At 44.0% G+C, this 23,138-nt stretch overlaps 1 protein-coding gene across 1 annotated transcript in view; it reads right to left on the bottom strand.

Annotated features, from left to right (window-relative positions):
* The window catches only part of galnt14 (UDP-N-acetyl-alpha-D-galactosamine:polypeptide N-acetylgalactosaminyltransferase 14 (GalNAc-T14)), a 43,409-nt gene that overhangs the window by 5,340 nt on the left and 14,931 nt on the right, over positions 1 to 23,138 (bottom strand). Inside the window, exons 5-10 of the mRNA XM_085771654.1 lie at positions 21,295 to 21,398; positions 18,234 to 18,360; positions 14,886 to 14,978; positions 13,886 to 13,969; positions 12,252 to 12,396; positions 2,466 to 2,585 (exon numbers count right to left, since the gene is read on the bottom strand). Coding sequence (XP_085627780.1) covers positions 2,466 to 2,585; positions 12,252 to 12,396; positions 13,886 to 13,969; positions 14,886 to 14,978; positions 18,234 to 18,360; positions 21,295 to 21,398 — 673 coding nt within the window. The remainder of the gene's footprint in view (positions 1 to 2,465; positions 2,586 to 12,251; positions 12,397 to 13,885; positions 13,970 to 14,885; positions 14,979 to 18,233; positions 18,361 to 21,294; positions 21,399 to 23,138) is intronic.

The raw sequence follows: 23,138 nt of genomic DNA, 5'->3' as shown, positions 1-23,138 counted from the left end.
TTACCTGACGGGAGACCGACGCCTGAGCTACGGTAGCTAACAGCTAGCAGCTAACAGCTAGCAGCTAACAGCTAGCAGCTAACAGGTTTTACCTACTTTTTCCTCTCTCCCTCCCTCTCTTCTTTACACACACACGCGCGCACGCACACACAGCCCAGGTTGTCTGTCATATCTGTTGTAAACCTTGTAATAACAGCTTGTTGAGTACAGTTAACATTATTGTTGCTTCGGTGTGAGTGTGGATTAAGGGTTAACGGTTTGTTGTGTAGCTAATGAGAGCGGTGGTCCAATATCACTTATGAGTTGGGTTTTAATAACAGCTGATCTGTGTACTGTAAGTTAGTAGATCAGGGTTCCTACGCAAGTATGGAAAGTATGGGAAAGTATGGAATTTGATTTTATACATTTCCAGGTCTGGAAAAGTATGGAAAATGGAAATTATTGTATGGAAATGATCTGGCTTAATACTTAATACTTATCTGGGTTTGGTCTTATTATAAAAGTTATCTGGGTTAATTATTTTTGTATGTGCTACCTATAGCTACAATCTCCTGGAAATAATTTGGTAACATAATGGCATACACATTCAGAATAATGAAAACAAATGATTAATTGCATGATTTGTTTATATAATGCACAACTATGGTGCGTTCATTACAACTCGGAAGTCGGAAAAAAAACAAGTTCCTCTTCTGAAAAACTCTGACATGTCAAACTTTAGGATGTGTTAGAGACTAATTCATCTGTCTAACCATCAGAACTATTGACACTTGAAACGGTAAACACAGCTGATCCATCGAAAAAAAAATCACCGCTGGAGTTAATTTATTTTCCGTGATTGAAAGCAGGTTCTTGAATGTAACTCGGTCAAAGTCAGATGTATCCTCACAATGTTTTGCTGTTCTGTCAGGTCATGCATGATAAATGCTGACAAAGTTAGACTGTCAGACTTCCTTGATTTTAAACTTTGGCGGCTCTGCCTCTTCGTCTTTTTGCCACTCAGTGAGTGTTCTGCAGTGACTTCTGAGTACCGTGACTTTGACGGTCCTACTGCGCCTCCGCTCATTTGAAAAAAAAAAAAAAAAAATACCTCCGCTCATTTGATTGTGCAACTGCAGTGGGTGATTTATTAATACGTAGTAAGAAGCTAAGACTACCGTTTAAACGCACACATCATTTTGAACTCTTTATTAACAGAAAGTGTGCAGCTTTTGTATCAAAATAGTCTTTTTATAACGAAAAAAGACATTCTATGTAGGCTAACAATTTATGCTCAGCAGCCGTGGGCACCCCCATATAGTCAGAATGGTATGGTCTTGGTTAGATTCGACTACGAGGTTCATAGTCGAATCAGACCCCTCCGAATCGAATCGTCGAATAGTCGACTTTTGGAGGTCAGCCCTACCGAGAAGTCTGGAAATTAGGGTCTGGAAAAAGTATGGAATTTGGAGATTTCAAATGTGTAGGAACCCTGGTAGATGGCGTGGATTGTGATGAGAAGGTGTTGCAATACACACTTTAAGACTTGTGCAAAGTGTAAACCATTGTTTACCCCCCCCCCCATCGTGGTGAAGATTTAGTGATGATTTACACAATCGAGAGTTTATCCATTGAAATTTAGCGGATGCTCTGTGCGTTTCATTTCCTGTTTCCTCAGCGTGGATTGATGCGTGACTGAATTTGCATGTTTGGTATTAAAGTAATCCAAAAGTAACTAAATGTAATCCGTTACATTACTTTAATTTTGTGGTACTTCCTCTTCTCCTCCCCCTCCTCCTCTCTTCCTCCTTCCCTCCTCTCCTACCCTTCCTCCTCCCCCCCTCCTCCTCCTTTCTTCCTCCTCTTCTCCTCCTCCTCCTCCTCTCCTCTTCCTCCTTCCCTTCCTCCCCCCCTTCTCCTCCTCCTCCTCTTCTCCTCTTCCTCCTTCCCTCCTTTTATCCTCCTCCCTCTCACCCCCCCCTCCTCCCCCTCTCCTTCTCTCTCCAGTGATGTATTGGTTGTCAGGTTGTTCTCGCTGCAGGGGCTTCTGGGACGTCGTCAAGGTGCCCACTGGTCAGGTGATGACAAGTCTGTGTGTGTCTGTGTGTGTGTGTGTGTCAAGCTGCCCATCCAAAAAAGTGTCAAGCATCTGTCTCTGCAGTGTGTGTGTGTGTGTGTGTGTGTGTGTGTGTGTGTGTGTGTGTGTGTGTGTGTAACAATCATCTCTAGACAAATTGAGCTTTAGATTAATTAACATTTAGATTAATTTATCTGCCATGATGTACGATGGAGACGCCTGTGGGTGCAGCCACCTGTCCTGTGTGTGTGTGTGTGTCTCTGTGTGTGTGTGTGTGTGTGTGTCTGTGTGTGTGTGTGTGTGTGTGTGTGTGTGTGTGTGTGTGTGTGTCTGTGTGTGTGTGTGTGTGTGTGTGTGTGTGTGTGTGTGTGTGTGTCTGTGTGTGTGTGTGTGTGTGTGTTTGTCAGACCTGCTTGCCGTCGGCCATGTTGCAGGGCAGCAGCAGCACCTGCGAGGCGGGGAAGGTGGTGGACAGGGACAGACAGTGCTGCTGCTGGCGGATCTGTTGACCGTGGGTGTAGAGCCACTGCTGTGAGACAGAGACAGAGAGGACAGTAGTATTATCATCATTGTTCATATTAAAGCAGAAGTAAGCGATCCGGTGGTTTTGGCTAATGCTGTGTTCCAGGCAGGCTTTTGAAACCATAAATTACAGCTTCAAGTCACAACTTACGACTTTGTAGCGTTCCAGGCAACCCACTCGTGTTTTTCCGACCTGTTTTACCTGTGAAAGTCACTATAACGGCCACTCGTAACTTCTGACCCGTGAACTCGTACCAGATCGAACTGGTACCACTTCACAGGTCGGAAAAACACCAGTTACGAGTTGCCTTGAACGCACCATAACGTCTTGTCAGCCGATGGAGTTAGCAGCCCCCGCCCTCGTCATGGATCTATTGGTCCTCGTCCCTACGTCACCACATTCAGGCGCATCCCTTGGCTGCACACACAGAGAGGACTGCCCCTTTATGCCGTTCTCTCTCCTCATTGGATAAAGGTTGTAGGATACAAGGAAAGTTTTCTCCTGGGCTCAGAGCAGAGCAGAGTGACTGACAGACCCGTGTTTCAGACCAAACACTCTATAGAAGTGATTGCTGTCGGAAGATACAACTATTTAAGACTTATATTAACACAAATATATCACTTACTTCTGCTTTAACCTTCACAAACTCAACATTAAAGGAATAGTACACCAAAAAATGAGATTCAGTCATCAGTGACTCACCCGCATGCTGATGGATAGAGAGCCGAAGCGGAAGCAGGAAGTAACGTCGCCATGGGACCTCAACTCAGAAAAAGTCTCCATGTAACACCTCGTCCTGACGCACAGCGAGCAGCAAGCGAAGCGGCAACGAAAACTCGCGCGAGGGTGTCCTGATATGCAGCGTGACGATTTTGTCGCGAGTATATTCTATTGGTTCAGAATCCAGACCAATCAAATCATCGAGGGACGTAGCTACACAAACTTGCGGCGCTATTCTGAGATTCCTGGCATTTCCTGGTTGCTGTTTCTCACATCTCTGAGTGTTTGTTCCTCTCATATTCTCCTCTCTCTGATAACTAGCTTGTCAACAGGAAGCAGCGTGGACTTATCAACCAATAAGAAGTGTTTAGGGGCGGGACACCGCCGCCAAATGTCGTCCAGACGGGGTGTAAGTGAACGGGAGTGAAAGTTTTATTTCTAATGTGAGTGAACAGTGTGATGATAAAACTCTCTGTCCTCTACCTGTTTAAAACACCACGGTTCATGAAGAGAAACCAGCAGTTTGTTGTAAAGCTAATGTAAAATAAAACTCAGAAGAATCTGTAACCAGAAAGACTCCAGGTGGCGTAGTGACGTCACCATGGCGACCACATGGCGTCCGTCCTTTCCCGTGAGACACCAGATCTGTAGTCCGTAGAGCGTCTTCACACTAAATACATTCTTCTGTTGCCGTTTTACAACAAACTGCTGGTTTCTCTTCATGAACCGTGGTGTTTTAAACAGGTAGAGGACAGAGAGTTTTATCATCACACTGTTCACTCACATTAGAAATAAAACTTTGACTCCCGTTCACTCACATGGAGACTTTTTCTGAGTTGAGGTCCCATGGCGATGTTACTTCCTGCTTCTGCTTCGACTCTCTATACTCTGGAGTAGTTTTTTATTCCTCAAAGGTCATCTGAAGACCCGGGAGGCCGGTTCCTAGTCCAACCAAAACTTTATATGAGAGTAATAATAGGACCCCACACAAAAACGTCCTGTGATATATTGATGTGTTGATGAAAAGAAGGGATCACCGCCGACACGTCTTCACTTGCATTCAAGAAAGTAGTTTATTAACAAGAAGAAGAACAGTGTACAAAGAATGTTGAATCCTGGAGCATCTCTGGTGCCAATGTGAGATCTCTCTCTCTCTCTATGGCTCAAAACCACAATCTTTATATAGGCTACTTTCTAACTCCAAAACTCCACCTTTTCCCAACATAAGATGATATCTTACCATATTAGGCATTAACTGTTCAACATTAACAGAAGCATTCCATATTTCCTGTAAATCCAAACAATAGCTGTATCTGTCTAACATACACAGTTCATGTTTTGTGTTCATGAACACAAGACAGGATCTAGCCTATATATCATTTTACGACCTTGGGTTCATCCTTCGGACGAGGCTGAACATCAGCTTAAGGCTGTGAACAACAAAAACACATTCTCCTCGGGTGCATCTCACAAGAGTCACTCATGTCTCATCTGTTACTGTTACTAAACACTTTCCTTCAGTTCCAAGAAAGACAGAAGAACATAATACATGATGTTAAAGCTAAAAGTTCAGGTGGATAACAAGTCCATAAAACTACACGAAAACCATTTAACTGTGAGTTCACACCAAAAGCTTCCAAAGCGTCAAAACGCCGGAAGTCAGTTCATTTTCAATGAGCGCCCAGCGACACTGAGTCCTGGTTAACTTTAGAGTAATTAGCTATGACGCGGTTCGGTGGCAACCTGTCAGAATAGAGACGTCCTTCGGCTCCAGCGTGATCAAACAGCGAGCGACCAAAGCAGCTGAAAATATTTGCCGTTTTGGAAGCTGTCTTGTCTGAAGCACATCCTCGAGCGTTTTTGGAAACTTTTGGTGTGAATGCACAGTGATATTCCTCCACACTGCTCGTGCACTGCAATCCAAGTGTCCTGAAGGGAGATAGTCCAGAGTTTACTGGAAACTACCTCATTTAGGACATTTTTACAGCCTCAACTGTCCTGGATTGAATGCACGTGGACGTGACCGGACTTTCCTAAATGAGGTAGTTTCCAGTAAACTCTGGACTCTCTCCCTTCAGGACACTTGGATTGCAGTGGACGAGCAGTGTGGAGGAAGATTAAATGGTTGTTGTGTAGTTTTATGGAGGTTTTTGTGTCGGGTCCTATTATTACTCTCATCTAAAGTTTTGGTTGGACTGGGAATCGGCCTCCCGGGTCTCCAGATGACCTTTGAGGAATAAAAAACTACTCTGGAGTATTCATCAGCATGAGGAGGGGGGGCAACAATGACTGAATCTCATGTTTTGGTGAACTATTCCTTTAATGATGTTGTTGTCAGTTCAATAACGAGGAGAGTTACTGATCTGAACCCAGATCAGACCCAGATCTGACCAAACCGTGACTGTTGTCATAGTAACCACGGCGATGAAGGTCGGTAACCACGACAACGGAGGTCTAGTACGAGTAGCCGACTGCACGCCACGTCAGTTCACACGTCTGACATCATCATGACGCATGTGTGTGTGTGTGAGTGTGTGTGTGTGTCTTTAAAACATTCATATGCAGTTTGTTCTGTCACACACACACACACACACACACACGGGGTCAAAGGTCACGGCAGCAATCTGATGTATAAATGATGTCGGACGTGTTGGGAAAGACAAAAGGAGCTGAGAGGACACACACACACACACACACACACACACACACACACACACACACACACACACACACACACACACACACACACACACACACACACACACACACACACACAGACACACACACACACACACACACACACCCAGAATGTGTAACTAGGTCAGTGCTGCCAGGATCCATGATAAATTTAACCTGCTGTGTGTGTCTGTGTGTGTGTGTGTGTGTGTGTGTGTGTGTGTGTGTGTGTCTCACCCAGAGGTCACATCACAGTGAATCTAATCTAGAACACACACACACACACACACACACACACACGCACAAAGACACACAACAGGTGTCCTGAGTCATATTGATACGTGATTATTTTTGCCGATAAAAACGAGCTATTTAAAGGTATAGTACGTAGGAATTCCCCCCATCTAGCGGTGCGGTTGCATATCTGAACGTATTCTTGATGTTGCATTCAGGTGAAATGGGGCAGACGTCAGACAGACAACAGACGCTGCATGTAACAGCAACATGTTGTCATGGTGATGTGGTATTGTTTTAGTAAAATGACATCCGGTCGGTTTGCCGAGTCGACGGCCGTCTGCCTGACTGCACCTGAATGCAACACCGGTGCCTCCGTCCTTCCTCACACTACACAGTGGTGACGGTTTTAACAGGCCGTTTCCGTGGTTACCTACGGTCACGTTGCAACATGGCCGCCTCGGTTCGGTGCGTCGCCCACTTCTGTATTTGTAACGACTTGTAACAACTCATTCTAAGGAACCAGAAAGCTTTCATTTGGATGCAGCTGTGATTCACCTTCAGTGAAATACGGATTTATGAAAGACAGGTTTGATTTTTGATCATAAAAAGCCAAATAAGTCACAGACTGGGACTTTAAGTTGTGTTTTATTGTGTTATTATTGAGGGTGGAAAGTGTGCAACGATCCACACTCAATTTTCTGGCCATTTACATTTTGCACACTGCTCAAAATATTAAGTGTAAGTGCAGAAGTGTGCGATCTGGGACACACCACTGGAGTCACACACACACACAGACACACAGACACACACACACACACACACACACACACCGACAGGTCAGGCTCTGTGACCTTTGACCTTAAGCCACAAACTCTAATGAGTCCAAGTGAAGCACGAAGAGGAAGAATAAAAGGTTACTGCTGCTGAGGGGTTATTTATACACTCTGTGTGTGTGTGTGTGTGTGCGTGTGTGTGTGTGTGTGTGTGTGTGTGTGTGTGCGTATGTGTGTGTGTGTGTGTGTGTGTGTGTTATCTGTTAGATGGATGAGGGAGTCGTCCTCCTGCTCTTCTCTGATTGGTCGTTAGTCGGTGTGAATACGTTTCCTCAGAGAAACTCAAACCAAACTAATAATGTTACAGCACAAGGTGTGTGTGTGTGTGTGTGTGTGTGTGTGTGTGTGTGTGTGTGTGTGTGTGTGACCTCTTCACTGAGCTCATATTTTTTACTTGTAACACAGAAACACACCAAACAGCAGCTTGTATGTGTGTGTGTGTGTGTGTGTGTGTGTGTGTGTGTGTGTGTGTGTGTGTGTGTGTGTGTGTGTGTGTGTGTGTGTGTGTGTGTGTGTGTGTGTGTGTGACCTCTTCACTGAGCTCATATTTTTTTACTTGTAACACAGAAACACACCAAACAGCAGCTTGTATGTGTGTGTGTGTGTGTGTGTGTGTGTGTGTGTGTGTGTGTGTGTGTGTGTGTCTCTTCTCTCGGCCATAATTAATACCCGTAGGATTCTCATTATGCCGACAGCGAGAGGAGGCTGTGATCCGCTCTAACAAGTCCAGAGTGTGAACATGGAGGAAGAGGAGGAGGAGGAGGAGGAGGAGAGAAGAGGAGAAGGAGGAGGAAGAGAAGGAGAGAAGAAAAGGAGGAAGAGGGGGAGGAGGAGGAGAGAAGAGAAGGAGGAAGAAGAGGAAGAGAGGAGGAGGAGAGAAGAGAGAAAGAGGAGGAAAGAGGAAGAGGAGGAAAGAGGAAGAGGAGGAGAGAAGAAGGGGAAGAGGAAGAGGAGGAGGAGGGAGAGAAGGAGGAAGAGGGGGAGGAGGAGGAGGAGAGAAGAGGAGGAAGAGGAGAGAGGAGGAGGAGAAGAGGAGGAGGAAGAGAGAAGAGAAGGAGGGAGAGGGGGGAGGAGAGAAGAGGAGGAGGAAGAGAGAAGAGGAGGAGGAGGAGAGAGGAAGAGGAGGAGGAGAGAAGAGAAGGAGGAAGAGGAAGAGGAGAAGAGAAGAGAAGGAGGAAGAGAGAAGAGGAGGAGGAAGAGAGAAGAGGAGGAAGAGGAGGAGGAAGAGAGAGGAGGAGGAGGAAGAGGAGGAAGAAGAGAGAAGAGGAGGAAAAAGAGGAGGAGGAAGAAGAGGAGGAGGAGGAGGAGGAAGAGGGAAGAGAAGGAGGAAGAGGAAGAGAGAAAAGGAAGAGGAGGAAAAGATAAGAGGAGGAAGAAAAAGAGGAAGAGAGAAGGAAGAGGAGGAGGAGGAGGAAAAGAAAGATAGAAAAGGAAGAGGAAGAGGAGAAAGAGAGGAGAGGAGGAAGAGGAGGAGGAAGAAGAGGAAGAAGAGGAGGAGGAAGAGGAAGAGTATAATATAGATCAATACAGTCTATTGGTTATAATATAGATCCATACAGTCTATTGGTTATAATATAGATCCATACAGTCTATTGGTTATAATATAGATCAATACAGTCTATTGGTTATAATATAGATCCATACAGTCTATTTGTTATAATATAGATCCATACAGTCTATTGATAGATCAATACAGTCTATTGGTTATAATATAGATCAATACAGTCTATTGGTTATAATATAGATCAATACAGTCTATTGGTTATAATATAGATCAATACAGTCTATTGGTTATAATATAGATCCATACAGTCTATTGATAGATCAATACAGTCTATTGGTTATACTATAGATCAATACAGTCTATTGGTTATAATATAGATCCATACAGTCTATTGATAGATCAATACAGTCTATTGGTTATACTATAGATCCATACAGTCTATTTGTTATAATATAGATCCATACAGTCTATTGGTTATACAATAGATCCATACAGTCTACTGGTTATACTATAGATCCATACAGTCTATTGGTTATAATATAGATCAATACAGTCTATTGGTTATAATATAGATCCATACAGTCTATTTGTTATAATATAGATCCATACAGTCTATTGATAGATCAATACAGTCTACTGGTTATACTATAGATCCATACAGTCTATTGGTTATAATATAGATCAATACAGTCTATTGGTTATAATATAGATCCATACAGTCTATTTGTTATAATATAGATCCATACAGTCTATTGATAGATCAATACAGTCTATTGGTTATAATATAGATCCATACAGTCTATTGGTTATAATATAGATCCATACAGTCTATTGGTTATAATATAGATCCATACAGTCTATTGGTTATAATATAGATCCATACAGTCTATTGGTTATAATATAGATCCATACAGTCTATTGATAGATCCATACAGTCTATTGGTTATACTATAGATCCATACAGTCTATTGGTTATACTATAGATCCATACAGTCTATTGATAGATCAATACAGTCTATTGGTTATACTATAGATCCATACAGTCTATTGGTTATAATATAGATCCATACAGTCTATTGGTTATACTATAGATCCATACAGTCTATTGGTTATAATATAGATCCATACAGTCTACTGGTTATACTATAGATCCATACAGTCTATTGGTTATAATATAGATCAATACAGTCTATTGGTTATAATATAGATCCATACAGTCTATTGGTTATAATATAGATCAATACAGTCTATTGGTTATAATATAGATCCATACAGTCTATTGGTTATACTATAGATCCATACAGTCTATTGGTTATAATATAGATCCATACAGCCTATTGGTTATAATATAGATCCATACAGTCTATTGGTTATAATATAGATCCATACAGCCTATTGGTTATAATATAGATCCATACAGCCTATTGGTTATAATATAGATCCATACAGTCTATTGGTTATAATATAGATCCATACAGTCTATGAGCTCTATGAGTGTTTGAGTCTGTAGCTTCAGCACCATGGACAGCTCCATGACACACAGGCTGTTTTCAACGCAGCATACTACCGTAGCTACTACATACTACATACTGCGTTAGTATGTAGGCTACTTTGTACTACAGACTGAATGTGGGATTCAGTCTGCTCAGTCTGCTGCTAAGTTTCCCAGAATGCATTTCGCGGCAACCGGCAGCGGTAGCTGTAAAACAGGTGAAAAGCCGTTTTATTTCCCACTCTAGTGCTGTTATTACGTAACTTTATTAAAGGGACAACGAGGAGTTTCTAATCGGTTATAAAAAAGTCTCACATTAATGTGGATGAATCTCCGCTACCCACACTTGTTAATGGGCCCATTTTCGATAAATATATCATTCTGTCTCTATCGTTATTTTGTTATTATTAGTGGTGGTGGAAATGCTGGGCGAGCCGACCAGCGTTTCTTTACTTTCAGTTTCGCAACGAGTCATGAGAATAACGCAGCTGAATCGCCGTTTATGGTCGGAACTACGACGGTATGTGAACCTCTTTGAACCTCTGACTTTAATTATTGATGAATGAAAACATGAGTCCGTCTTGCGCCGGTCAAAAGAATTTTACGGTGCACGCGGAGGCTCATAAATGTAGTGTGGAAACACTTCACTTTTCCAAAACTCCTCGTTGTCCCTTTAAGTTTAAATTTTTTTTCATGTGAGAAACTGTTTAGATCCCAAATATACGGCCAGTTTATCCAAACGACGGCTGTTTAGAAGTTTGCTCCGATGTTTTTCAGAGAAGTGAAGCTCTGCAGCGACCGGGACATCACAGAGACAGCAGCCGGTCTGCAGAGCTGCTCGGCCGGCCAACCTCCGTCGTCATCCCGGGGGAGAAAACCATCGCTAATTAACTTACCCACAGGTTTTTAAAGGTTTACCACCGGCTGGTTAAACTATTTTTAGGAGATATATGTTGGTCTCATTGATGAAATCTAACACCTGTATCAGTAGCATTAGTTAGTCTGAATGTAAAGTGAAGCTGCGTTCAGGGCCCGTCGTCTGTTTCAGCTCTCCTCTCAAACCTCTGGTCTCAGGCTCAGAGTCTGAACATCGACACTTCACTGTTTCTAATTCATCTGTGAGCAAAGAACCAGAGTTCAGACTCTGGACTTAAATGGAGCCTGTTAAGAGTCTGACCCCCCGAGGGGAGGAGGAGGGAGGAGGAGGAGAGGGGGAGGAGGGAGGAGGGGGGAGGAGGAGGAGGAGGAGGGGAGGCTGAGAGCAGAAACGTTTAGAGACGAAGGAAATGAGACGGAGCTCAGAGTGAGAGCTGCTTCAGAGGGAAAGAGACAGAAGACAGGAGGAAGAGGAGGAAAAAGAAAAAGGAGAAGGAAGGAGAGGAGGAAAGAGAGGAAGAGGTCAAGAAGAGGAGGAGGAGGAGGAAGGACAGGAGGAGAAAGAGGTAGAGAAGGAGAGAGGAGAGGAGGAGGAAAGGTGAAGAGGAAGAGGGGGAGGAAAGAGGAAGAGGAAGGAGATGAGGAGGAGGAAGAGAAAGAGGTGAAGAGGAAGAGGAGGCAGAAAGAGGTGAAGAGGAAGAAGAGGAGGAAGGAGAGGAGGAGAGGAGGAGGAGAAAGAGAAAAGAGGTGAAGAGGAGGGAGGAGTCACGGTCTGCTGGTCTCCTAAAGGGGGCGGAGTCACGGTCTGCTGGTCTCCTAAAGGGGGCGGAGTCACGGTCTGCTGGTCTCCTAAAGGGGGCGGAGTCACGGTCTGCCGGTCTCCTAAAGGGGGCGGAGTCACGTTCTGCCGGTCTCCTAAAGGGGGCGGAGTCACGGTCTGCCGGTCTCCTAAAGGGGGCGGAGTCACGTTCTGCTGCTCTCCTAAAGGGGGCGGAGTCACGGTCTGCTGGTCTCCTAAAGGGGGCGGAGTCACGTTCTGCTGCTCTCCTAAAGGGGGCGGAGTCACGGCCTGCTGGTCTCCTAAAGGGGGCGGAGTCACGGTCTGTTGGTCTCCTAAAGGGGGCGGAGTCACGGTCTGCTGGTCTCCTAAAGGGGGCGGAGTCACGGATAAACCCAGGAAGTGTCTTTGGTTAAAGTCTGGTGGAAAAGACCCAGACCGGTCCCTCGCTTTATTGTGTCCCAGCAGAAACACTTCCTGTCGTGTTGATGAGGTCGTAGCAGGTTTGTGTGTGTGTGTCTGTGTGTGTCTGTGTGTGTGACTCGTGTGGACTGACCTGGTTGCCGGCGGCGACGCCCTCGGTGCCGATGCAGGGGCCCAGCGTGAGGACGGGCAGCTCCTGTCCCTCCAGCCGGCGAGACTCGAGACAGTTCTGTCTCTGTTTGACCACACCGGACTGAGAGTCTGAGTCATCTGGGACCCTGAGGAGGAGGAGGAGGAGGAGGAAGAGGAGGAGGAGGAGGAGGAGGAGGAGGAGGAGGAGGAGACTGTAAAAACTGTAAACTGTACTTAGATCACATAGACCGGTGGTTCTCCCAAAATTGACACAAATTAGACCACGGGTCCCCGTTGGACAAAATTAAGAAGCAAACACCAGAAATACACAAACAATCAATGTACGTTTGAATTAGGCGTACATTTTAGAAAGATTATAGAGACATTTCTGGAAAAAAAAAAAAAGTGGTACAATTTCTCCAAAAATGTTGAAACATTTCTAGAAAAAAGTGCTAAAATTTCTCACAAAAAATAAACAAAAAAGTTTAAAATCTTTTAGAAAAAAGTGGTAAAATTTTGCATTAAAAAAAAAAAATCTATCAAATAAATTTAAGGAAAAGTGGTAAAATTAAAAAAAAAACGTCAAACAATAATAAAAAAAGTGGTAAAAGTAAAAATAGTATATAGTTAAAGGTTTTTTTCAAAATTGAGAAGAAACTGGTAAAATTACTCAACAATTCTAGAAAAAGTGGTAACATTTTTCAAACAATAAGACAAAAAGGGGTAAAATGTCTTTTAAAAAAAAGTAAAAAACAGAAAAATTGTGAAGAAACTGGTAAAATTACTCAAAAACATTCTAGGGAAAAGTGGTAAAATTTCCAGAAAAAGTTGGGGACCCTCTTGAACCCTGTTTGTTATTTCTATACCTTGCACAAGGGATGTGATTATAATTTCTTGACTGTGCTTCAATTATTTATTAATGTAGATCAAGGTGAAGTTGTGTTAGAAGCCTTTCAGGTTTCAGACCTCACCTGCACATTTCTTTTTCGGATCTTTCTTACTAGTAAGAGAGATAAGTAAATGTTTTGTTTTATTTTATATGTGCAAATAAATACAGTCTAGGTCTGGGTATACTGAAGTATTTATGCAGTTTCAGTGTGTATACTGAGTACACCTGAGTATCACATGGACTACACGGCTGCTCTGACTCCTCCAGGCTGGATCCTCTGAACTCATTACTGCAGAAAGTTTCCTGGGTGATAAAGCTGCTCGCTGTTTCCTGTCTGAGCCTCGAAGCTTTAATTCAATCTGCTATCGCTCTGTTTTAATAACCCGTTAAAGGTTATTCCGCCTTTTAAGGGTCAGCTCCGTCTTCTCCTCGGAGAGACGGCCCTGTTCGTTTTTCTGTTCTCGGGGATTAACACCAGCAGCCAGTAGAGACGTGACCGCGCGAGCAGCCGGGGCCCCTGGGAGCTCAGCCAATCAGGACCAAGAGACAATGAATGAACGAGGCCTTCAATCTGTGTGTAGATGATTAAAGCACTGAGCTCCACATTTTGCCTGAAAATCTAAAGTAAATGCTTCCAGACGAAACCTTGTATGAGCACGGATAATAATAAAAAAATAAAAAAATAATATTTAAGCAGAAAATACACACAGACACACACAGCTACACACACACAGCTACACACTTACTTGAGCTCGGGGTAAACGTTGTCTAAGTACCACTTGAAGGATTTGCACTTGAGTTTCTTGCGTAGCTCCACTCTGCCTTGGATGCTGTGGACACACACATATAAACACACATAAACACACAAAGCCGAAGTCCACCTGGAGCAGATAAGTGTGTGTGTGTGTGTGTGTGTGTGTGTGTGATGTGTTTAAATGTCAGCGTTTACCTGTGTGCGACTGATAAACACTGACATTTAAACACACATGCCACAGATGTAAACAAAGATGGACGACGTCGTCTCGTTCATAACAAACCAAACCGACTAAAAATACAGTAGGTCAAAAACTGATCAAGTTCTGGTTATTTTAGTAGAACATGCTGCACTAGAGGCTTAAAGGGATAGTTCAACATTTTGTCAAATTGGCCCATTGCCATAATAATCCCTATAGTCATAGCAGTAGGTTCGTTCAACAACTCCACAACGCTCTGGTGGACAAGTTGTGAGCTGCACATTCACCACGCTATGAGATAATAACACAACGTTACCACACAGAGTTGTTTTAGAGGGAAATTCATGCAAAACCGCTGATACACGTTGCCTTCAGGGACAGTTTTTCATCATCAGTCTCTGTATTTCCCTCTAAAACAACTCTGTGTGGTAACGTTGTGTTATTATCTCATAGCGTGGTGAATGTGCAGCTCACAACTTGTCCACCAGAGCGTTGTGGAGTTGTTGGATTGTGTATTTGATAAGTTTGATGATGAAGGAAACCAAGAAATCCCATAATGAGCCTCCATAGCAGCTCACGGCTCTGCTCCGCCGTTCTAAAAACAGCTTGCACCGACAATTAAAGGTAACAAACCTACTGCTATGACTATAGGGATTATTATGGCAATGGGCCAGTTTGCCAAAATGTTGAACTATCCCTTTAATAATAATGCTCTGAGGCAGCGGACTGAGCCAAGATGGCGGCCGTGTAGCGACACCGTGTCATGTGTATGTGTGGTTTTGTGTGTTCTTACTCTCCGTAGGACTTCCCTCGAGCTGCAGGACGAGCCGAGTAGTAAAACAGTCGGAAGTCGTCCATCCACACCTCCGCTGTGCGACGCGTGTTCCTGTAACACACACACACGCGCACACACACACACACACACACACACACACACACACATTATTGTCACACCTCCTCCTGGTTGTGTTTGCGTTCAACATCTGTGTCTGTGAACTTGAACTGAGCAACAGAATCAATGCAGTAAAGAAGATCAACACAACACAACACAAAGCCCCGCCCGTTGATGCTGAGTGACAACACACACACACACACACACACACACACACACACACACACAGAGAAACACACACACACAGGCACACACACACCCTGCAGTAATTAGCCATTAGCTGAGTCTCTATGAGCTGTGAACTCTCTGATTGAATTGACAGAAACCCTCCATTACAGCAGCTCACACACTCTGCAGCTGTAATGGAGGAGGGAGAGGAGCTGCTGTCACACACACACACACACACACACACACACACACACACAGACACACACACACGCACACGCACACACACAGACACACGCGCGGGGTCAGAGCAGCAGGCCTCTGTGTAATGGGATGATGGAGCAGCAGCTCGTTAGCAACAGGCTCGTTTTCTGTCGGTTCGTTCGTTCAGGACCGACACTGTTCGCCAACATCAGGCCGTTGCCGCGGTAACGAGACGAGCGGCTAACGAGCCCGGCTGAGGAAATAATAAAACCAAAGATAAATACTACACAGAGAGAGAAAGAGAGAGAGAGAGAGAGCTCTGGCGTCCTATTGGTCTACATGTAAAACAACCAGTCAGAGCTCTGTCGTCCTATTGGTCCACATGTAAAACAACCAGTCAGAGCTCTGTCGTCTTATTGGTCCACATGTAAAACAACCAGTCAGAGCTCTGTCGTCTTATTGGTCCACATGTAAAACAACCAGTCAGAGCTCCGTCGTCCTATTGGTCCACATGTAAAACAACCAGTCAGAGCTCCGTCGTCCTATTGGACCACATGTAAAACAACCAGTCAGAGCTCAGTGTCGTCCTATTGGACCACATGTAAAACAACCAGGCAGAGCTCTGTCGTCCTATTGGTCCACATGTAAAACAACCAGTCAGAGCTCTGTCGTCCTATTGGTCCACATGTAAAACAACCAGTCAGAGCTCTGTCGTCCTATTGGTCCACATGTAAAACAACCAGTCAGAGCTCTGTCGTCCTATTGGTCCACATGTAAAACAACCAGTCAGAGCTCTGTCGTCTTATTGGACCACATGTAAAACAACCAGTCAGAGCTCTGTCGTCCTATTGGACCACATGTAAAACAACCAGTCAGAGCTCTGTCGTCCTATTGGTCCACATGTAAAACAACCAGGCAGAGCTCAGTGTCGTCCTATTGGTCCACATGTAAAACAACCAGTCAGAGCTCTGTCGTCCTATCGCGGCCCGTTTGTTGTGTGATCGCAGTCTGATCTCGTTCTGCTCCAACTGCCAAACGTTAAAAAAGAAACAATATATCATTTTTACGCATCTGTTAAAGGGATACGCCAACTTTTTTTTTTTTTCGTGTCTTGCCTCACTCCTGAGTCCATGACCAGCAGATAGACACCATCCTTTCGACTGTGCGTGCAGTAACAAGGGAGATAGAGCCGTATCGCCGTAATTAGCTTAGCTCAAACACTGGAAGTGTATGGGTAGTGTTAGCCTGCCTCCACCTAAAGTCGCTAATTAGCTTAGCTCAAACACTGGAAGTGTATGGGTAGTGTTAGCCTGCCTCCACCTAAAGTCACTAATTAGCTTAGCTCAAACACTGGAAGTGTATAGGTAGTGTTAGCCTGCCTCCTACCTAAAGTCGCTAATTAGCTTAGCTCAAACACTGGAAGTGTATGGGTAGTGTTAGCCTGCCTCCACCTAAAGTCGCTAATTAGCTTAGCTCAAACACTGGAAGTGTATAGGTAGTGTTAGCCTGCCTCCACCTAAAGTCGCTAATTAGCTTAGCTCAAACACTGGAAGTGTATGGGTAGTGTTAGCCTGCCTCCACCTAAAGTCATCAGAGAAACTCTTCAGTAACTCTAAACGGAAACCGGCGGGCCGATCTTCGTCTCGGAGCTGACAAAACTCTCCGGTAAGGCATCTTGAGCGGTCAAATGCCGCTAACGGGACGAGATCGGTCAAAACGGAGGGTTCAAGCAAAGACGCTTTATTTTGGTTCAAGCTAGCTACATCGAGGGTAGGTTAGCTTCCTGTTTCAAAATAAAAGCACAACTTCTATCGTCATGGTTTTCTGTGTGTAAAGGGCAACGGGTGTTTTATTTTAACCGAAAGTGCGTTGGTCACAACGAAACCCGACCAGAATTTGATCCGTTCAGTCCGATTACGTTTGGAAAGTCTAGAAGAGCCGCACGATTAAATTATTTAATTCCCGTTCTAGTTAGCCCAGAGCTAAAGCGGAAGTTAGCCGGCTAGCCCAGCGGTCTCTTCCCGAATACAAATAACGGATCAGAAGGTTTTTTTTAAAAGCCCAGAACTCCTTTAGTTTAGTCCATATCCATGATGAATGAGTGGATGATTTCAAACACTGCTACTGTCTGCTGCTATCTTCCCAGAATGCTTTGCAGCCCCCTCCTAACTCCAGTCTGTGTGTGTGTGTGTGTGTGTGTGTGTGGTGTTGCTGCTCGAGCAGGAAGCTGATTAATGTATTTACAGCAGATCAATTCACTGCAGTCGGAGACATTAGAGCTGTTAATGGATTATTATGGGGTGTAAACATCTAGAGTGGACACACACACACACACACACACACACACACAGCTATACAGGATAACAGGATCAGACTGAGGCTGCTGGGAAAAACACTGGCAACCAACTGGAACCAGACACCGGGTCAGAACCAGAACCAGGACCAGAACCAGAACCTTAAAGGGATAGTTTTCACTATTTCACTCCTAGGAAGAGAAGCTTCTGCTACAAAACAAGCTTGAAATATAGACTTATTTAATTTTTTTCTGGACAATTTCTCATGTCGGGGCTTCAATACAAGACGGACATTACATACGAGCAGCATGGAGGTATTTGGATGTTTTTTGGTGTGTCTTTTTGTTACAAAGACAGTTGGTATCCATTTGCAACCGTCATATGGACATGCACTGCTACGCCGAGACCCCCTGTAACTCAGAGAAGCCACGGAGGACTCTGAAACTTCTCCCAGCCCTTAGTCCACATGAGGGGGAGGAGATCATGAGTAGAAATTTCAATTTTGGGTGAACTATCCCTTTAATGTGAAAGACTCCAGTTGATGATTGATTGAGAGAAATGAAATGGCGGCCATCTTGGCTCTTACTTGATGTAGGTGTTGGCGTTTCCCTCGGGGAAGACGTACGGATGCTTCTTCCTGAACACGTGACCCACTCTGCTGCAGGGCAGGATCTCCAGGCTGCCGCCGCACTGCCACACCCGGAACGAGATCTCTATAGCAACAACAGGTCGCTGTCAGCCAATCAGAAGAGAGGAGGGGGCTCTGAGCCTCTCTTCTGATTGGCTGACTGTTTTCTAAAGTGATCCAATTAAAAAAAACAGATCAGATTTCAGAATAAAACACTCAGAGAAACTAAAAATCCTGCAAAGTTGTTGTTGGATGGATGGTGGGTCCAGGTGGTGAGGGGGCGGGGCTTAGTTGTGACATCACAAAGTGACAGAAAGTCCTGACGGCTGGTTTTAAAGGACAATTCCAGTCAAATTCAACCTGGGGCTCTAGTTTCTAATATTTTAGGTCCAACAGAATGAATGTTTAGATTTTCTGCAGTAGTTCTGTCTGTCTGCTTGATCATTTTTGGATCTGGAATTGTCCTTTAAAGGGATAGTTCAACATTTTTGGCAAATTGGCCCATTGCCATAATCCGTATAGTCATAGCAGTAGGTTCTGCAAATACACAATCCAACAACTCCACAACGCTCTGGTGGACAAGTTGTGACCTGCACATTCACCACGCTATGAGATAATAACACAACGTTACCACACAGAGTTGTTTTAGAGGGAAATTCATGTAAAACCACTGATGCGTGTTGCCTTCAGGGACAGTTTTTCATCAATCAGTCTCTGTATTTCCCTCTAAAACAACTCTGTGTGGTAACGTTGTGTTATTATCTCATAGCGTGGTGAATGTGCAGCTCACAACTTGTCCACCAGAGCGTTGTGGAGTTGTTGGATTGTGTATTTGATGAGTTTGATGAGGGAAACCAAGAAATCCCATAATGAGCCTCCGTAGCGTAGCTCTGAGCAGCTCACGGCTCTGCTCCGCCGTTCTAAAAATATCTTGCACCGACAATTAAAGGTAACGAACCTACTGCTATGACTATAGGGATTATGGCAATGGGCGAATAACGAATTTGCCAAAATGTTGAACTATCCCTTTTAAGGCTTAAACGAAGCTTTTAAAGAAACATTCTGTATATTTCTAACATATTTCTACTTGTGTTAATGATAATCTAACATCTCTGAGTGTTCATGGCTCAGGACAAACATCTAGTTTAACTGTAGATCTGACTGAGACTTCAGAGGAAGGAACGCCGTGTCAGAGCTCCTCGTTATAGTTTCTCTCCTGCGAAGTGGGACAGATCCCCCTGAATATTTGATGAACCACTGATGGACTCTTGATTTGTTTGTTTGATTTAGTGTGAGTCTGTCTCTCTGTGTGTGTATGTGCATGTGTGTTGGTGTGACCTGCTTCCACTGTGCTGCTTCTCTGATGTGAGCTCAGAGAGACACAACTAACTTCACTCTGAGTGTGTGAGAGTGAAAGAGAGAGTGTGAGCTCAGAGTTTTTCCCCCCAGAAGAACGAGAAGTTGAGAACTTTACAAAGCTTCGCTGCGACTGAGAGAGAAAAAGAGAAGAGGAGAAGGGGGGGAGGAAGAGAGAGGGAGAGAGATGGAGGGGGGAGGAAGTGAAAATGAGAGCAGGGATGGTTTGATGTGGAAGGAGAGAAGAGGAGAGATGGAAGTAAAGATGAAACACCACGGGGCAAAGAGGAGAACAAGAGGAGTCGGGGAGAAACCTGACACACTGAAAAAGACTGTGTGTGTGTGTGTGTGTGTGTGTGTGTGTGTGTGTGTGTGTGTGTGTGTGTGTGCGTGCGTGTGTGTGTGTGTGTGTGTGTGTGTGTCACGCAGTCTTTCATTGATCTAAGAAATGCAGCGATACAGGAATCAGCAAACTGTCTACACACACACACACACACACACACACACACATGGTGGTGAGTTCAGGAGCTCACTCTGAGTCGTGTAACTTTCAGCACAGAGCAGCAGTGAACGCACACACAGTGTAAGATTTACAGGATGTCCCCTGAACGCCACACGTGAAAAACCTACTGGTAGAGACTTAAAAGTTATAAAGTTACAAATGAACCCTAACCCTAACAAGTGAACTAGTAGCAGAAGTTTCAATTTACAGATGTAAATGCCTCACTTGCATATAATTGATAGATTCCTCAATTTACAGATGTTCCCTGAATGCCTCACTTAATTGATAGATGATTCAATTTACAGATGTCCCTTCAATGCCTCACTTGCATACTATTGATAAATTCTTCAAATTACAGATGTCCCCTAAACGTCTCACCGGTGAACTAGTAGTAGAAGTTTCAATTTACAGATGTCCCCTGAATGCCTCACTTAATTGATAGATGCTTCAATTTACAGATGTTCCCTGAATGCCTCACTTGCATACTATCGGTAGATGCTTCAAATTACAGATGTCCCCTAAACGTCTAACAGCTGAACTAGTAACAGAAGTTTCAATTTACAGATGTTCCTTGAATGCCTCACTTGCATATTATTGATAGATTCCTCAAATTACAGATGTCCCCTAAACGTCTCACATGCAGCCGAACTAGTAGCAGAAGTTTCAATTTACAGATGTCCCCTGAATGCCTCACTATCAGTAGATACTTCAATTTACAGATGTCCCCTGAATGCCTCACTTGCATATTATTGATAGATTCCTCAAATTACAGATGTCCCTAAACGTCTCACAGGTGAACTAGTAGCAGAAGATTAAATTTACAAATGTCCCCTGAATGCCTCACTTGCATATTATTGATAGTCACAGGAAACTTGTTAATGTGAAAGACTCCAGTTCATGATTCATTGAGAGAAATGGCGGCCATCTTGGATCTCCATGAACCCCAGTTTCCCCTCCTCCCCTCTGACTGAACAGTGGAGGTGATGAATGATGAGACGGAGCAGAGACTCAGTGTTGTGTGTTTCAGAAGTTTCAGTTTACAGACGTCCCCTGAATGCCTCACTCATATAAATGTAAACCTGGTGGAACCATCCACAACAACAGGGTCTTTTATTTTGAAAGGTAAAGACAGAGCAGAGAAGACTTCCTGTGGTCACTCACCAAAGTTCTCTCCGCCCCAGATGTCCATGGCCGTGTCGTATTTACCCAGGTGGTTGAACCAGGACCTGTCGATCACAAAGAGCCCGCCCGCGATGATGGGAGTCCTGCACACACACACAGACACACACACACACACACACACACACACACACACACAGACGCACAAACACACAGCATCACGATGTGAGGAGCGGCTCAGCGTCATCACACCCTCTGTTTATCAATAATTACCCTGCTGTCAAACTGCACTCTGCTTCTGTGTGTGTGTGTCTGTGTGTGTGTGTGTGTGTGTGTGTGTGTGTGTGTGTGTGTGTGTGTGCGTTTGTGTGTGTGTGTGTAAAAGAAGCACATTAAACCTTTTTCAAGCTCAATTTGTCGTCGTGTTTAAACATCAGTGTGTGTGTCTGAGTGGGGAAATAACTCGGTAAATAAACACAACGAGATGAGGCTGTTGGATGAGTGTGTGTGTGTGTGTGTGTGTGTGTCTGTGTGTGTGTGTCTGTGTGTGTGTGTTCCAGACGGACACAGTAGTGACTCAGTCCTGCCTCCGCTGGTCGACAACACACACAGACACACACACACACACACACACACACACACACACACACACACACACACACACACACACACACACACACACACACACACACAGAAGCTGCTGCTGATCCAGGTACAGTCACACAGTCAGAATAAATGAGCTGCATTCTGCACATGGATCTCCACTACACACACACACACACACACACACACACACACACACACACACACACACACACACACACACATTCACAGACACACACACACACACACACGCCCGTCCATCTGTGAGTGTATGAGTTTCACACTCTGCCTCGACTAAAAAAAAACACGCACAAAGTCACAAGTTGGCAGCACGGTGACTCTGGGAGCAGAGCCAAGGTGACGTGTGTGTGCGTGTGTGTGTGTGTGTGTGTGTGTGTGTGTGTGTGTGTGTGTGCCCTCGCTTTGTGTGTTGGTTCATCTCTCCACAGCAGATAATCTGTCACACACTGAGTATTTGGTTTCGTGTAAATCTGACGTCTGATTGTGACCAGCAGGAGGTAAACATAGAGTACATGCTTTTATTCTGAAGGAGCTTTAACACAAACATCTACCTTTATTCTGAAGGAGCTTTAACACAAACATCTACCTTTATTCTGAAGGAGCTTTAACGCAAACATCTACCTTTATTCTGAAGGAGCTTTAACGCAAACATCTACTTTTATTCTGAAGGAGCTTTAACGCAAACATCTACCTTTATTCTGAAGGAGCTTTATTGCAAACATCTACCTTTATTCTGAAGGAGCTTTAACACAAACATCTACCTTTATTCTGAAGGAGCTTTAACACAAACATCTACCTTTATTCTGAAGGAGCTTTAACACAAACATCTACCTTTATTCTGAAGGAGCTTCAATACAAATGTCTACCTTTATTTTGAAGGAGCTTTAACGCAAACATCTACCTTTATTCTGAAGGAGCTTTAACACAAACATCTACCTTTATTCTGAAGGAGCTTTGATACAAACATCTACCTTTATTGTGAAGGATCTTTAACACAAACATCTACCTTTATTGTGAAGGATCTTTAACACAAACATCTACCTTTATTCTGAAGGAGCTTTGATACAAACATCTCCCTTTATTCTGAAGGAGCTTTAACGCAAACATCTTCCTTTATTCTGAAGGAGCTTTACCGCAAACATCTTCCTTTATTCTGAAGGATCTTTAACACAAACATCTACTTTTATTCTGAAGGAGCTTTAACGCAAACATCTTCCTTTATTCTGAAGGAGCTTTAACACAAACATCTACCTTTATTCTGA

This window comes from Trachurus japonicus, chromosome 24 (genome assembly GCF_045865225.1).
Source record: "Trachurus japonicus isolate A0001 chromosome 24, Traja_1.0".
Taxonomy (NCBI): Eukaryota; Metazoa; Chordata; class Actinopteri; order Carangiformes; family Carangidae; genus Trachurus; species Trachurus japonicus.
Note: the sequence above shows the minus strand (reverse complement) of the source record. Positions and strands in the feature narration are given on the sequence as shown.